This window comes from Mus musculus, chromosome 2 (genome assembly GCF_000001635.26).
Source record: "Mus musculus strain C57BL/6J chromosome 2, GRCm38.p6 C57BL/6J".
Classification (NCBI taxonomy): Eukaryota; Metazoa; Chordata; class Mammalia; order Rodentia; family Muridae; genus Mus; species Mus musculus.
Window position 1 is genome coordinate 126,667,959 of NC_000068.7, and position 16,544 is coordinate 126,684,502.

Here is a 16,544-nt window from a genome sequence, read left to right on the forward strand (position 1 = left end):
AAAAAGAAGTTGCTCGGGGGGGGCAGAGGCAGGTGGATTTTGAGGCCAGCCTGGTTTACAAAGTGAGTTCCAGGACAGCCAGGGCTACACAGAGAAACCCTGTCTCGAAAAAAATCAAGAAAAAAAAAAAGTTGCTATAGTCATGGAACTTCTTCACAGCAACAGAAAGACAAGTAGATATGTATCAGATTTCAATTTCTCATGAACCATGACACAACATTCTAGTGATTTAGAGCCAGTATTCTTTTAAAAATTTAAGCATAAAACAGTTACATGTACACATATGCACAAAAACATAGTAATGAGTAGAAATGACCACCATGTGTAACATTTTTCCTACTGTGGGTATTGAGGACTGAAAATGTGCTCAATAGTACCTCTCCTTTGATGTGAGGCCCAGCAGAGTTTTTAAAAACTTGAAAACTACTTTGTTGCTATATAGGTTTAAAGGCAGGTCTCAGGGAATCGTCTAACATGCCAAGCAGGCACACCCTACCCAACCCACTTAGGATCTTGAGTTTCTTCAATCCAGAACACGTTCTCACTCTGGTGCCCAAGTCTAAGTCTCTGACCACTCAAGTGGTAGCCATATCACAGACCCCCTCTCCTTACCTAACTTTGTACCTTTTTATTCTACTCATACCCAACACCAGAAACTGTTTACTACGCCCTCCACTCAAATGACAGCCCCTACAACAAAGACAAAAACAGGGTTTCCGTGTAGCCCTGGCTGTCCAGGAACTTGCTCCATCTCAGGAGATCCACCTGCCTTTGCACAGCCCCTCCTCACCCTCCAATGCTGGGATTAAAGGCATGCACCAACACTGCCTCACAGGGCTTATTTTACTCATTACACGATCTGAACAGAGCCTAGCATGGACAAGGGTGTCTGAGTACATTTTAAAATGGAAGGAAAAGGAAGAACATTATCAACAAGGAAACAGAAGTCTTATGATGCCTCAGAGTAAGGGGTAAAGTCAAAGAAGCAAATATAATAGGAAAAAGTATGAGTATCAGAAAGTAGACTTTATCCTGCAGACTACTGGGGGTTATTCAAAGTGTTGATTATCCAAACATTTATTGAGCACAGGTTCAATCTACGTTGCTTGGCAGTGGTGAGTGCAAAGGTTAGTGGTGGAGTGGAGGGTTCAAAGGCCAGAACCAAACTTTCTTCTTGAGCTTTCAGGAGCACGGATTTGGAAGTTGAGGGGAAATTATTCTCAGTCACATTCAGGGTGGACTCAAGAAAGAAAAATCTTAAGAAAATTGGTAGATATAAAGGAAAAGTATGTATCATAGACAACTTCAAGATAGGAGGGAGAGAAAAACTGAGAACTGATAGGAGGCCAGAAAGTAATAAATCTAAAGGTGATGCAAATTCCTTAACTTCCACTAAACCCTGAGCCTTTACACTCTCATTAGCAGTCCAAAAAGCTTTGGGGTGTGGGAAGGGGGGGGGGGGGGATGCACATGATCTATCTTATCATTGGCAGGAATGATGACATTGGTGACAGAACCAACCACACACACACACACACACACACAAAGACAATAATCAAAAGGAGTAAAGAACAGAATATTAAAGAGAAATAAACTTAAGCACCTTTATGAAATCAAGCAACAGGGGGCTGCAGTATGGCTCAATTGTCAAGAACACTTGCTCTTGCAGAGGACAGGAGTTTGATTCCCAGCACCCTCACGATGGTAGTTCCAGGGCATCTACTGCCCTCTTCTGATCTCTGCAGGAACCAGGCACACACACAATGCACATACATACATGCAGACAAAAATGCACACACATAAATCTAAAATTTCCTAAAGTTAAGCAAATATCTATATTGGCTCCATATAATTAAGATAAAGACAGTTATTCCTCTTAAGCAGTCAGGAAAAGTAGTAAAAGAACCTGGAGCACAAACTGTACCTGGGCTCTTAACAATAATGAAATAAAAGGAATGAGGCAGATAACTAAAGGTAACTCTCAAGTTTATTTTCTTCTTCCATTTTATGTCTGTACATTTGAAAGCAAGGGAAATAAACCTTCACAGATAATGACGCAATGAGAGGGGAAAAAGTTAAATGTGGCAGCTAGATTCCTAAAAATACAAGATTCCTCTTTTGTTTAGTCCACAAAATGGTAGAACGGTACACACCACAATGACAGAAAGCTTATAGCCTGGATTTTTTTCCAGTAAGTAGAAGTTATCTTTATCAACTGAGTCAAACAGGAACAGAAGAAATCAGGAAAAAAACATTAGATTAGCAAAACTATTCCCAAGGTGCATGGGACTATCTGAAATTGTTCACCGCAAGGTAAAGTGGTCAAGAAATCTTAGTCACTGAGCTTCTTCACACGCGCTGCCAGGTGAGGTAACACTGAAGAAATCAGTGGTGGGAAGTTTTGATAAAGGGAACACAGAAATATGAATGTGACTAATGTCAAAATGCACTGGACAAAATTGTCTTCAGTCTGAGCCACACAGAACAAAATGCTCGTAACTGATTGGCTTGCAAACAAGAGCAATGTATCTCTCATAGTTCCAGAACACAAAGTCTAAGATCATGGTGGTATGGATCAACAGCATTCTCTTTCTGTGCCTTCACATAGAAGGGGGAAACTAGCTGTCTGCAGTCTCTTTTTAAGGACACTAATGTCATGCAAAAGGGCTTTACATTTGCCCAGAGTTGGTGGCACACACCTTTAAAGCCAGAGGCAGGTAGAAAAAAAAAAAAAAAAAAAAAAGATATTACATTTCTCATCTACCCCAAACCATCATCTTGAAGATTTAGAGTTCCACATGAATTTCAGGAAGGCACGTTCAGATCATAGTATTAAGAGAAGGACTGGGACAGGAGGTCTTATAAATGATCAATCAGTTACATAGTCATATAGGTCAAAGATTTTACATAAGCCATTTTGAATACAAAGGGAAACTTTTACGCCAAATGTTTGAATATAAGTGCCATAGACACAACGGAGACAACAGCATTTAAGAAACTACACATCCAATACTTTTCTTTTTTGATTCTTGGGGTTTTCATCTGGAAGGTGAGACAAGGTTTCTTTGTGTCCTGGATCTTGCTCTGTAGACCAGGCTGTCCTTGAACTTGAGATCTCTGCCTCCCCAGTATTAGGATTAAGGGATATGCTACCACACCCAGCAAATAGTTTTCATCATGAAAGAAATGACCTAAGTCTAGTGTACAATATTATAATTTTATGGTCTTAACCACTTTGCTCCATCTACCAAGTAGGAGGGGGCTATATTAGAAAGGGGTACCATGGTAACCTCCACTCACTTCTTTTAAAGAATCACTACTATAGTATATTACCAGACTAGTAGTAGCTCACCTCTCTAGTGTAATGAGATTTAAACACCTAACTTTAATAGATGCTCAAAATTCTTCTAGAAAAAGATACATTGTATAATTACAGTATCAATGGATTTAACATAATTTTTAAAAAATAGAAGGATTCACAGTTGTTGATGAGTTGGCTCAAGAGGTAAAGGGTATTTTTAATGTGTGTAATGCACAGAAACAGGATGCCCTGTCTACATGCCACAAATGTGCAGGAGTGGGGTCACACACCCCAGAACTAAAATTATAAGCAATTGTGAGCTGTCTGACAAGGGAGCTGAGAACTGAACTTGAGTGCTCTGAATGAAGCATGGATCTCTCTAGCCCCAAAGATTTCTGCAACCAAGCCTGGCCTGGCCTGAGTTTGATCATTGGCCCCAAATAGTGAAGAAGAAACCAGCTCCCAAAATGTCCTTTAACCTCTAGTTAAAGTGCCGGGGCTCTCTTACACTGATACGAAATAAATAAAAACACAAAAACCTTACCAGAACCCACAGCAAGACATTTATTATATCCCACTTAGCCTAAAAACTTGAATAATTTCCAGCTAAGATGGATATGTTTGAAAGAAGACACTACAATGAACTCCTTCCAAGGTTATAACATTAATTTGCATATATGTATGTCTGTATGTATAAACACATGCATATGCATACACACACACACACAAATTCCAAGATTATTGACTACAAGGGCTCTCAATAGTGGGGCTGAGAGCCCACAGTAACTGTACTAGCTTGGGCATGGTGGCTCATGCCTGTAAGCCCAGCCTGTAAAACTGAAGCAAGGGAATTACTCCAAGTTCAAAATCAGCCTGGACTACACAGTGGATTTGGGGAAAATTAAAGCTAAACTGAAATTAAGGAAAAAAAAAAAAAACAGTAAAATTTACTGATCTATTAATGACCTAAGGCAGCAGTTCTCAACCTATAGGTTGTGATCCCTTGGGGTGAGGGGTGGGGTCAAACATCACTTTCACAGGGATTACCTAAGACTACCGGTGACAGATATTTACATTACAATTCATGATAGTTGCAAAATTAATTACAAAATAGCAATGAAATGATTTTATGGTTAGGGGGTCAACAAAACATGAGGAACTGTATTAAAAAGTGGCAGCATTAGGAAGGTTGGGAATCAGTGCTCTAAGGCATCATTGTGACCACTTTCTATGGAAGAATTCATGTAATTATTCCTACTGTACAAATGAGACAACTAAGGCACACAGGAGTCAGTATCAGCTCCTGTGACCAGAAAAGCTTCAACTGGTATTCTTCAACTTTTTTTCTATCAGGATAAATCAAGTCTTGTCTTTGGAGAACTTACTCTCTGCCTACATCTCTACTGCCATAAACATCCACAGTCCAAATAAAAATGCACTAACCTTTGTGGACAACACTGCAGAGCTGAGAACACAGGTTCTAATTCTAACTTCTTCTGACACAAGATTTATCTTTTACAGGGATGAAGGAACAATCCTCCTCAGACAAGGAAAATGCTAATTACAACTGACCCCAAGTTGAGACACTTGTTACTGAAATGTAATTTTTAGTTAAAAAGCCACTGGATCACTGGACAGCTACCCACACTCATATTACGACTGCAATTATACATTTATAAACTAGAGCAGAGAAAGTGAATGGGTCCCAACACATACCTTAATTTGTACACTATATGACATGTATACAATGTCAAATTGTCATATTTGTCAATATGTAAACAAGTTCCTAGATGTCCAGGAACTTGCCTTGACATGAGTCTCTAAGATAGCCGGTGAGATAAGGATTGGACATCATCAGTGCATTTACTAACAAGACAACTTGCAAGAAACTTGAGCTCACTCAAAAATTAATTTCTGACCTAAAATTTCATGTGACAATTTTTGAATTTGTAATGTTTGCCTCACCTATACCTAGAGATACCACGGGTTTTTAAAATGCCGGGGGAGGGAGGGAGGGGAATAAAAACGAGGTTAAAATTAAGATCCAATTTTGATATGCATAATAGCAAACATAAAAATGCACCTGGCACTTTCTGACAATGACATGAAGAATGGCCAGATGCTTCCTGTTGATGAAACAGCAGAGGTCAACTGACAGAATCAGACGAGGGTTTTAAGAAACCACTGGAAACTCAGCTTCCTTCCAAAGCCATTAGCCCCAAACTCATCTTGAACTATTACAGATTAATCGCCCACACCCAAGAAACCCAGACTGAGTCAGGGAAGAGGCTAAGACTTACACATGCAAACTACATGTGCATTTTGTTTCGGCAAACACCTCACTTCCCACGGAAGTCTGAAGCGCCTAAGATGCACGTGTCCTCGTGAAGAAGGTACTTACAAGCGGGTCTTTACACGCTGATTATATGTGTACATCGTTAAGCATATGAACTGGAACTTTAAAATGTCTTGTCACTTGGACTATTTCCAGATATCAAGGCTACTGGTAAATTATAATCTCTGCAATGCTTAAGCATCTAAATGGCCATCTTTTAAAAAGTTAGAGGCCTCTCCCCCAAACTACAAGAATCATTCTTCTCATTCAGTTTGTCTTTCACAATATCTTGATTGTACTTAACATGCTGAATAGAAGGATGGGATATATCATGTTTTTTAAAAAAAGCATAATATACATACAGTGTTTTCCATTGGCTATGTGGCATATCACAAGACTGTCTGCAAAAATTGACTCAAGAATGTTTTCTGTTAAACTAGGCTTTAAAAAAGACTTTCGAAAGTGCAAAACAATGTGACTCTTGCCTAAGTCATGAGTTGACACGTTACTTTTCATTTTTGACAAAATAAGAAAAGCGAATAAAGGGATAAGAGCCATCAGTTCCCTTAAAACTTAAAAAGTCAGAGTCTGAAGGCCTAAGAGCCAAAAAGCTATCAGTTATATTTAAATTAATCTGGGTGAATCTCTGTGAGGTAGACTATCGTCTGCGTACTAAATTCGGTGCGTTTTCAATTCTGGGAAGGCCACTACTTCCCTAGAAAAAGCACACCACCGTTCTTTTTTACCCCCAGATAAAAATTACATTTCAGAAAGTAACTTGCCTGAATAGACAACAAACCACAGTGTCTGCAGAAAGAACTCTTAAAAATTACTCCCACGTTATGAAGCTCTCTTTCAGAAGTACTGTGGTCTCGCTCCCTGCTTTAAAGCAAATGTGTCTGCTAGACACAGTGGAAATGGGCTTAAAGCAAAAGCTTCAAGGGAAAAAAAGCCAGCAGGTAGGCCCGCTTTCCTTCGCTCTCATTTTGGAGATGCACACTTCAAGGCTAAGCCCGCGGCTTCAACGCCGTGGGAGAGGTTCACAACAGCACACTCAACACCGATCTGTGCCCAGGCAAGACATGACCGACGAAACTCGCGGCTTCTTTCCGCACCCGCGCTCGCGTGGGTTCCGGTGGCGAAGTCTCCGGGGCAAAAGTCTCGGCCACTGAGAATGGCAGGCTCCGTCCCTTCCGGACTGGCCCGTCTACCCTGCCCCGACCCGGCTGTTCGGGCCGAAACCCGAGCGCCCCGGGCTCCGCGGGGCCCAGCGGGGCAGCGCGGCCCGGCCTTCCCTCCCGCTTGTCGTCGGCCCGGCCAGGCCAGGCCCTCAGGCCGCCGAGACAAAGGAGCGGGCGGGGACAGCGCCGCCTCTCCCGCCGCCTGCCCCGCCGGCCCGGACCCCCACGGCCATGGCGACCCCACCGCAGACCCGACCCGTGGGGCCCGCAGGAGGCCGCGGCGCCTGACCGAGGAGGGGGCGGCGGCCGCCACCATGTCTGCCGCCCCTCCCAGAAGCCAAGCGCCGGGCGGACAAAGCGCGGCGGCGGCGGCGGCGGCAGCACGGACACCCAGGCCGACCCCGCCGACCCCCGCCAAACAAGCGGGGCCAGGAGCCCCGGAAACCCGGCGCCTTAATGCAATAAACAGGAAATCGCGGGGATGATCTGGGTTCCGGGGGAAGTGGAATTATTTTTTACCAGCGAAGAGATCAACTTCCACATCCGGTGGTAACAGGGCCCTACACAGACCCGCACTGACCTGGAAAAGCTTCGGGAGCGGCGGCGGGGGAGCAGCGGGAGGAGGTGCGGGGACCGCGGCGCCTCGGAGCCGTCAGGGCAGACGCGGCCCCGCCACACACAGAGCGCTTCGCTGCACAGGGCGCTATTTTCCGAAAATGCCGCGTCTGCTCGGCGCCCAAAATCCCCACCGAAAAGTCCCCGTCGGCGCGGAGGGACACGGCGGCCGAGCTCCCAGCATGCCTGCGGCGGCCTCGCCAACCCGCGCCCGTTTCCGCCCCACTGGCCCCGGGAGCGAGCCTGCCGCCGCCCTCCCCCAGCCCCGTTCCGGCGGGAGAAAGGGATGAGAGGGTCTGCTTCTGACTTTAAACGGGGAGAAAGGAAATAAGCCATTTCTAGCGTTCGGCCACACAAAGGCTGCGGCGGAATGATCCGCGGGGCGACCGCAAGTCCCGGCTCGCCCGGCGCCTGCGCGGCAGCGGGGTGAGCGCTGCGGTGGCCCTGTGCGCGGCTGGGTGTTCCGCGCCGCGTCGCGGGGCGGGATGTGTGGGAGTTAGGGGTGCGTGTGCTAAGTTCTCCCCCGGCGTGACACGGAAAGTGCCGGCATTTCGGGACGCTTGGAGCTTGGACTTGACTATGGGGTGTTCTAGCAGATTCCCGGCAGGCGGAAGGGCAGCCGGGTACCTAAGATTTAACTTACCGTGGTCCTGGAAGGTACCCGGAATCGCTGGTTGTGGGGCCTGTGCGGGAACAAAGGATGCCTGTCCTCTTCACCTGGTGTAAACTGGTCGTGTGTGACGTGGATGTTTCTGTGGCTTTTTTTTTTTTTAATGTTGTAATAGTGACGCTTTTCTCCTGTCTGTATTGTCAGGATTTTTGTTGATTTGTTTTCGAGGCAAGGTTTCTCTGTAACAGCCCTGCCTGACCTGGAACTGGCTTTGTAGACCAGGGTGGCCTCAAACTCAAAAGAATCCGCCTGCCTCTGCCTCTCAATTGTTGGGATTAAAGGCGCGTACCACCATGCCTAGTGACGTATTTTACTTTCAATGAACCAAGAGTTGATTGGGAGATGATGATTTGTGAAGGAAAAGCCTTATAAATTTACTTCACATGCGATTTTCAAAGTTCCACTTTGATATATTTCACCGAAAAGTCCACTACCCGTGGAACTTTTGGCGTCAGGTATCTAGGAATGAGAATATCGGAGACAACCGAGAATAACCTAGGAGCAAAATGGCTTAAATGAGATCCAAATTGTTTACAGACTTCATTTGTGTTTGTGTGTGTCTGTCCTCAGATAAGGACACTTGCCCTTATTTTTTGGTTTTTCGAGACCGGGTTTCTCTGTATAGCCCCTGGCTGTCCTGGAACTCACTTTGTAGACCAGGCTGGCCTCGAACTCAGAAATCTGCCTGCCTCTGCCTCCCGAGTGCTGGGATTAAAGGCCACCACGCCCGGCTGCCTTTCTTATTTATATAGTGAAAGTTTGTAGCCAGTGTAAGACATAGCAAAGTAAACAGAATGGGGAGAGCATAGTTCATGTTTTTTCTTTTTATTTAATATTTTATTTCAGGGGTTTTTGGTTAGGTTTGGTTGGTTGGTTGGTTTTGAGATAGGGTCTCGCTTTGTGAAGCTCTGACTGCTCTGGAATTCACTCTGTAGACCAGGCTGGGCTCAAACTTAAAGAGGTCTACCTGCCTCTGCCTCCCAGGTGCTGGGATTAGAGGGGTGTACCAATACTGCCAGCTCTTATGAATTTTTTTAAATTGTTATTCCTTTCCATAATATTTTGAGTAAATAGTTAATTGCCTTAATTGTGCTATAGCATCTAGACGAGTATACATCATCAGTGGTTATGCCAGAAAAGCTGAATGTGGTGTGATTGCAGGAATATTCCCCTGCCACAAACAGACACACACAGTAACCTTACAGAGGAATCAAATAGCTATATAAAAGTTATATAGAAATCAGAAATTGGTGAAGGCCATCCAGTCGAAGGGAACAGTAATGCAGAACTAGAGAGATGATTTCGATCATTCCCAGAAATGGACCTGTAGAGGTTGAGTGACCTCCTTGAATGTCTCCTTAATGAGTTGGTGTTTTTGACTGGTAGCTATTCAGTAAAAACGCCCCAGGCATGGAGAAGCAGTAGTTTGGAAAACTGACTACACAGGTTGAGGTAGTCACAAGTAGGAATCAAGGAAATCACAACTGCTTGTTAGGAATTTGGAGAATGCTTGACTGGATGTGAGAATGCCTGAAGGAGATGTCAAGGAAGGTGACTCAAGTTTGTCAGAGTACTTGAGGGTTGGCAGTGTGTTCACTGAAAAAAGCAAAGGGAGAGGACTGCTAGGGAAGATGAAGCTTCTGTGTGACCATGGAAAGCCTATGGGCCTGTCTAATCAGCTCTGTTCATTCCTTCAGCAGTGCTGGAGTGCCCATTCTTTTTCTCTCTTTTGAGACAGGGTTTCTCTGTGTAGCCCTGACTGTTGTCCTGGAACTCACTTTGTAGACCAGGCTGGCCTCGAACTCAGAAATCTGCCTGCCTCTGCCTCCCAAGTACTGGGATTAAAGGCGTGCGCCACCACTGCTCGGTGTGGAGTGCCCATTCTTATAGTCCTGTTCTGTGAGCTAGAGAAGATAAAAGTAGCAGCTAAGAACATGGCTTCAGCTACTGTTGCTGGTAAAAGGAAGAACAACTAGAGTTTTAAAATGGATGAAGGATAATATCCTATAATAATTTCACAAAATGAAAGGGTAACTGGATAAAGTAGTTCTCCAAGTGGGAAAAAAAAAAAAAAAAACAGACAAAATACTGGCACTTGGTTCCAAGTAGTCTCCCCTGAGGTGGTGTCTGAGCTAAGCGGTCACTGGAAAGAAGTGGGGCAGTTTGTGAAGTTTAAGGGTACCTCCAGAAGGCCAGTAGGCTGATGTCTAGGGGAGCAAAGGGAAGGTGGGAAGGATTAAAAGTCTGCAGCTTCGGGAAGATGAAGTCACCGTTGAAAGTTTCAAGAATGGAGTCACACAGACAACAGTAGAGATGGAGAAAGCAGATGGTTCCATGAAAGTTATTAGGCATAATCTGTCTTGTTCATTAAGTGTGGAGTGAGGGAAAAGGAAACAGTAGTGCTGTCTAAGCTTTGAGGGTGATTGCCTGAGCTACTAACGTCAGGTAAAAGTATAAGCTGCACAGAATTTTGTAGTAACCTCATTAAAAGTAAACGTGAGCCAGGCGGTAGAGGCGCGCACACACACACACACCTTTAATCCCAGCATTCCAGAAGCAAAGGCCTCTTGTTGGATCTGAGTTCAAGGCCAGTCTGAATACAGAGTTCCAGGACAGGTGAAGCTATACAGAGAAGTCCTGTCTCAAAAAGCCAAAAAAGAAAGGAAAGAAAGTGAAATTAATGTCTTTGATCTATATGAAGTACAGTTTTATTCCTTTCTCACTATTTGAAATCTAGTATATAAATAATTTTAAAAGCATATCTCAATACTTGATTTCATTAAATTGAAAAGTTGGTTTACCTATCCACCTGGCTCCAGACATTAAAAAGTTTTGTAGTGATTAAGCCATGCTTAATTTTAAACTAAAGTTAATGTTTTAAAAGTAAATTTCTGAGCCGGGCGTGGTGGCACATGCCTTTTTTTTTTTTTTTTTTAAATATTTATTTATTTATTATATGTAAGTACACTGTAGCTGTCTTCAGACACTCCAGAAGAGGGCGTCAGATCTTGTTACAGATGGTTGTGAGCCACCACGTGGTTGCTGGGATTTGAACTTTGGACCTTCTGAAGAACAGTCGGGTGCTCTAACCCACTGAGCCATCTCACCAGCCCGGCACATGCCTTTAATCCCAGCACTTGGGAGGCAGAGGCAGGTGGATTTCTGAGTTCAAGGCCAGCCTGGTCTACAAAGTGAATTCCAGGACAGCCAGGGCTTTACAGAGAAACCCTGTCTCGAAAAACCAAAAAAGAATTTCTGGATTAAGATTTCAGTTGGATAATCCTAGCACTTGGAAGGCAGAGGCAGGTGAGTCTAGATAGATCCTATATCAAAAAAGAAAGAGAAAGAAAGAAAGAAAAGAAAAACAAAACACAAAAGAAGAGGGAAACGCAGCCTTGGAGTGCCTGCCTGCCCTCTCCCTGTCATTAGCAGTGCCCCTGAGTGTCCTAGCACTAGCCCCCTAGAAAAGTCTGCGAATAGACCAGCAAACCTTGAATGCTAAACTAAAGGATTGTGAATTTGACCCTAGAAGCCAGTGGTTTTTGATCCTAGATTATGTTTTAAGGGTAGAAGGATGCCACTAGATGGCTGTGTGGTGTGACACCTGGCCTAGGGGCAGTGCTCCCTTCCATCCCGTTGACTTCATGAGATTCAGCTTTAGTTATTCTACAAAAATGCAACTGGAAGTCTGGTTCATTGGTGCAGTCTTCAGACCCTTTGTGACTAGACAAGACATTAAGAAAGAGTAAGAATTTAGAAGCATGGAACAATTTTAACATTAATATCTATAAATATACCATCCAGAGCTATATTATTGTTTTTTTAATTTCCACTTTCTAGTAATTTTTGTTTTATAAAACAATCTCTATTTGTTTGGTTCCCCCCCCCCCTTTTAAGGGGCTTATGTAGCCAAGGCTAGCCTCTATGTAACTAGAATGACCTTCAATTCCTGATCTTCTAGTTTTTACCCCCAAGCAGATAACAATGGTACTGGGGATCAAATCCAAGACCTGGTGTGTGCCAGACTGGGTCTTTGTTAACCATGCCACATTCCCAGCCTTCCAGATCATTTTTGTAAGGCTACTCTAGAGTTGTAAAGAGTCAGAAGGATCAAGTTTTCAGAAAAGACCACATTTAATTTTACTTTTTGTACTTTACACTAAGAATATTTATTAAGAATAACAAAAAAAAAGAATATTTCATGTTCTACATGGATTCAGAAAACTACATAGAAACAAAAATTATATATAGCTGGGAGGGTTGTTTGTTTTGTTTTTTTTTAGTTTAATATATGTGTGTGTTTTGCCTGCATGTGTGTGTCTTGCATGCCTGGTGCCTGCAAGACTAGAGGATGTCAAAAGAGGGTGTGTATCCCCTAGAACTGGAGTTACAGATGGTTGTAAGTACTATGTGGGTGCTAGAAATTGAACCTGGGTCCTCTGGAAGAATACACTGCTGCTCTTAACTACCAAGCCTTGACAGCCTAGCCCTTGTTTATTAAATGCCACCCACTGAGCATATCTTGTTAATAATGCCTCACTCAGTGCTCAAAATAATTCTCTGACAGGTGTTATTATATTAGCCTTGTCTTTCCCAGTGAGGAATTGTGTTGAATAACTTATCTCCAATTACCAAGAACCTTAAGTGTTAGAGGCAGGATTCCAAACAGGCCTCTTAATTCTGAACTGGCATCTAGTGGATTCCTTGGCACAAAGACACAGTACATTATTTTAGAGAGTGTGTTGAATTTTTTTTCTCAAAAGAGAACTTAGGGGAACAAATAGTATTCTATTTTTTCATTCAGATATTAGAATAGCTACAACTGCTTGCTTCTTGGCAACATTTGTTTGGAATGCTCTTTCTGGGTTTTTTTGTTTTTTGGTTTTTTTATCCTAAGGAGGTGTCTGTTATTGTTAGTGAGGTATGTTTCTGAGAGGCAGCAAAACAATGGATCCTGTTTTCTAATCCAGGCTATCCGTCTATTAGAAAATGTTTGTTTGTGGTTTTTTTTAAGATTTATTTATTATATTTAAGTACACTGTAGCTGTCTTCAGGCACACCAGAAGAGGGCATCAGATCTCGTTATGGATGGTTGTGAACCATCATGTGGTTGCTGGGATTTGAACTCAAGACCTTCGGAAGAACAGTCAGTGCTCTTAACTGCTGAGCTATCTCTACAACCCCTATTAGAAATTTTAAACATTAATATGAAGTCTTGTTTAACAGTTTATTAATTCCTGTTATTTTGTTGTGACTAGTATTTTCTTAAACTTGTGTTGGTTAGCTTTTCTGGAATTGTGTGTGGTCCCCTTGGATATGTTTAATCTTTTCTTCAGTCTGAACTATTCCTTCTAGTATTATCCTTCATACAATTGGCTTAATGGATATAAATTGCTTAAATCTGTTTTTCATCATAGACATTTTCTTTCTCCTTCGATTATGCCTGATAGTTTTACTTGCATATTAGTCTTGGCTGGCATCTGTAGTCCTAGTACTTGTAGAACCAAGGACTTTCAAAGCTTCCATTTAAGTCAGGCATTAATCTGGTATGCCTGCCTTTATATGTGACTTGGTCTCTCTTGTTGTTTTCAATATCCCTAGTTCTGTATATTAAATGTTTTTATTATGTGACTGGTAATTTCGTCTCTGGTTCTGGTATTCTGTATGTCTCTTGCACCTTAATAAAAAACTCCTTAGATCCCATAATTTTGTTGAAGATATTTCTGGGTCTTTGACCTGCATTTCTTCTTTTTTATATACTTATTATTCATAGATTTGGCCTGTTTTGTTTTTTGTTTGTTAGTTCATTTGTTTTCAAGTCAGGGTTTCTCTGTGTAGCTCTGGCTGTCCTGGAACTCACTCTGTAGACCAGGCTGGCCTCGAACTTGGAGATCCTGCCTTTTCCTCTTGAACACTGGGATTAAAGGTGAGCGCCACTACTGCCTAGCCATTGGTCTTTTTATATTTCAGATTTCCTGTATAATCGGTTTTGGTTTTTTGTCTTTAACATTTCCCTTGACTGTTAGATTTATTCCTCTTCCTTGTCTGTGTATCCTCATAGTCTCTTTTCCACCCTGTCCACTCTGTCCAGAATACTTGCTTCTGAGCTGTTTGTTTGACTTCCCAAGTTCATTTCCTTTCAGCTTTTCTTCAGAAATTCTGTCCTTTTTTTAAAATTTTTTTATTTTCATATCTTGAAATGTTTCATTTTTTGTGCAACTGTTTATGTTTATGGGACCCAACTCCCATACCCCAGTAACACAGGATGCTATCTGGTAGCATTTTGCTTGCAATAGAACCTTGCTTCTGCTTTAGCCAGTGTTGAGATGTCAAATGCACCCAACAAGTTCAAATGTTTGAACATTTGGTCCTCAGCTGTTTTGAAAAATTGTGGAACGTTTAGAAGACAGGGCTTGCCTAGAGGAAGTACTGGTTGAGGGGGTGGAGAAAGCCTTAATATTTATAGCCCAGCTCTGCTTCCTGTCCTGTCCGCTTCCTAATCTGCTTAGAAATGAGCCAGTAGCCTCACATTCCTGCTGCAGCCAAGAGTGGTCCCCACTACCTTGCCTTCCCTGCCAAGATGTAGCCACAGTAAACCCCACTCCCATTAGTTTGCCTCTTGTCACCATCACAATGACCAAGGAAAGCAATAACAGTGAGTTTATTTAATGTTGTAAGTCTTTGGGTATCATTCTCATAGTATCCATTGCACCTTCATCTGAAGCAGAATCCATTTTAAGAAACTACTTTCTGGGATTGTGTTGTGTGACTCTATTCCTGGGGAGAGACGGGAACAAATGTCTTCTAACCAGATGGGGAACATGATAGACCAAACAAAGTAAGGATACCACCAAAGTCTGAGTTGGTGAACAATAGAGTTTTAATAGGTTTATTTACAGAGAAGAGATGCCATTGCCAAAATCCCACTCCAGTATAAGTGACAGTTCACATAAGCTGGGAACCTGGGGCTTGCTGTTGGACTCGTTGGCAGCTCAACAGCTTAGAAGATATCTTTTCTAGGCAGTTGAAGTGTTCTGAGCATCTTTGAGGCAACTTTCCAAGTCTCTGCTTCTTGTAAGCAACATGTCTTGTGTGATATTCTTCTAGCCTAGCAGTTTTCAGCCTGTGAGTCATGATCATTGAAAAACACACATTTCTCATGGTCTTAGGAACTCCCAACCATAAGTTTATTTTTGTTGCTACTTCATAACTGATTTTGCTGAGACCTAAGACTGCTGTTCTAGGCAGCTTGGTTTGTCTGAGAGTATATTTCAAACAGTCTACTGCTTATCTACACATTTGGGGAGAGAGGAGTATAGTGAATCTTTTTGTTGGTTTCAGGGACTTGTTGACGCTACTTTGAGTTGTTTCCTTCCCGAGGTTCGTGATTGCTGAGCGTCCGTCCCTGCTGGATTGGTTGTTTCACCTCCCTATGAACATCCTGTGTCTGAATGAGCTGCCTCCTCTGGTGGAAGGTTTTAATCTTGGAGGAAACTGTTAAAGAGCAGATTTTGATATGGTTCAGCTGGGAAAGGCACTTGCCTGAATTTGATCCTCATGTCCGACATGGTACAAGAGGAGAACTGACTCTAGTGAGTTGTCCTCAGGCTGCCATATGTGTACCATAGCATGTGCATGCCCACCCACCACCCACCCCCAAAATGTAATTTTTAAAGTATTTTTTGTCCCTACTGTTGAAGATTATAAGTGTAATTGTATAGAAATAAACTACTTTCTCCACTAATCTATTGGTAGTAATTGTGTCCAATCCTCACACTCTGCTGCTATCTCCCTTACTACTACTGCTGGGTACAGTGAAATTTTGAAACCCTCAAACTGAGACATGAAGATTAGAATTAGTTTCTTTTGAAATTTCCCATAATAATATTTTTAGCTTCTCCTGAGAATATTGGGGTTTTTTGTTTTGTTTTGTTGGCTTTTCAAGACAGGGTTTCCGTGTATAGCCTGATTATCCTAAAACTCACTCTGTAGCCCAGGTTAGCCTTAAATTCAGACATTTGGCCACCTGTACCTCCTTGAATGCTAGAAGTAAAGGTGTTTGTTACCACACCCAATTTAAAACTTCTTTGGGAGGAAAAAATGAATGCTGGGCATGGTGGTCCAAGGATTTAATCCCAGCATTCAAGAGGCAGAAGCAGGCAGGTCTTTTACAAGCCAGCTAGAACCATACCATAACACCCTGTCTCAGGGGGTTTAAAAAAAAAAAAAAGATTTATGGCTTTCTTTTCCTATTACTATAAAAAACTTCATGAAACTGATACCATGTTGAAATGTTAACTTTGGGGTAATTTGAGTCTGTGTTCACAGGCCATGATCACTATGTGACTCCAGAATAAATTGTTTCTTATTTGAGATAAAAAGCTGTGTGTGTGTTTTGTTTTCTGGGATTTTATTTTGGTTGGGCTGGTTTGGGGTGTGGGG

At 42.6% G+C, this 16,544-nt stretch overlaps 1 protein-coding gene and 1 long non-coding RNA gene across 27 annotated transcripts in view; both read right to left on the reverse strand.

Annotated features, from left to right (window-relative positions):
• The window catches only part of Gabpb1 (GA repeat binding protein, beta 1), a 55,529-nt gene extending 39,052 nt beyond the window's left edge, over positions 1 to 16,477 (reverse strand). For 8 of the 26 annotated variants that reach the window (NR_073183.1, NM_001271469.1, NM_001355108.1 and 5 more), the window contains exon 1: positions 7,398 to 7,634. Coding sequence is in view for 5 of the 26 variants with exons in the window: in XM_030247528.1 (XP_030103388.1) it covers positions 7,337 to 7,360 (24 nt within the window). In the remaining 21 variants the exon portion in view is untranslated. Of the gene's footprint in view, positions 1 to 7,336 lie in introns of all 26 variants that reach the window. The other 18 variants (XM_030247528.1, XM_006498764.4, XM_006498755.1 and 15 more) reach the window with 9 other exon arrangements.
• On the reverse strand, positions 1,970 to 7,329 carry A630026N12Rik (RIKEN cDNA A630026N12 gene). The gene has a single exon (NR_166192.1). It is a non-coding gene; the product is annotated as an RIKEN cDNA A630026N12 gene (long non-coding RNA).
• Positions 16,478 to 16,544: the final 67 nt, after the last annotated feature.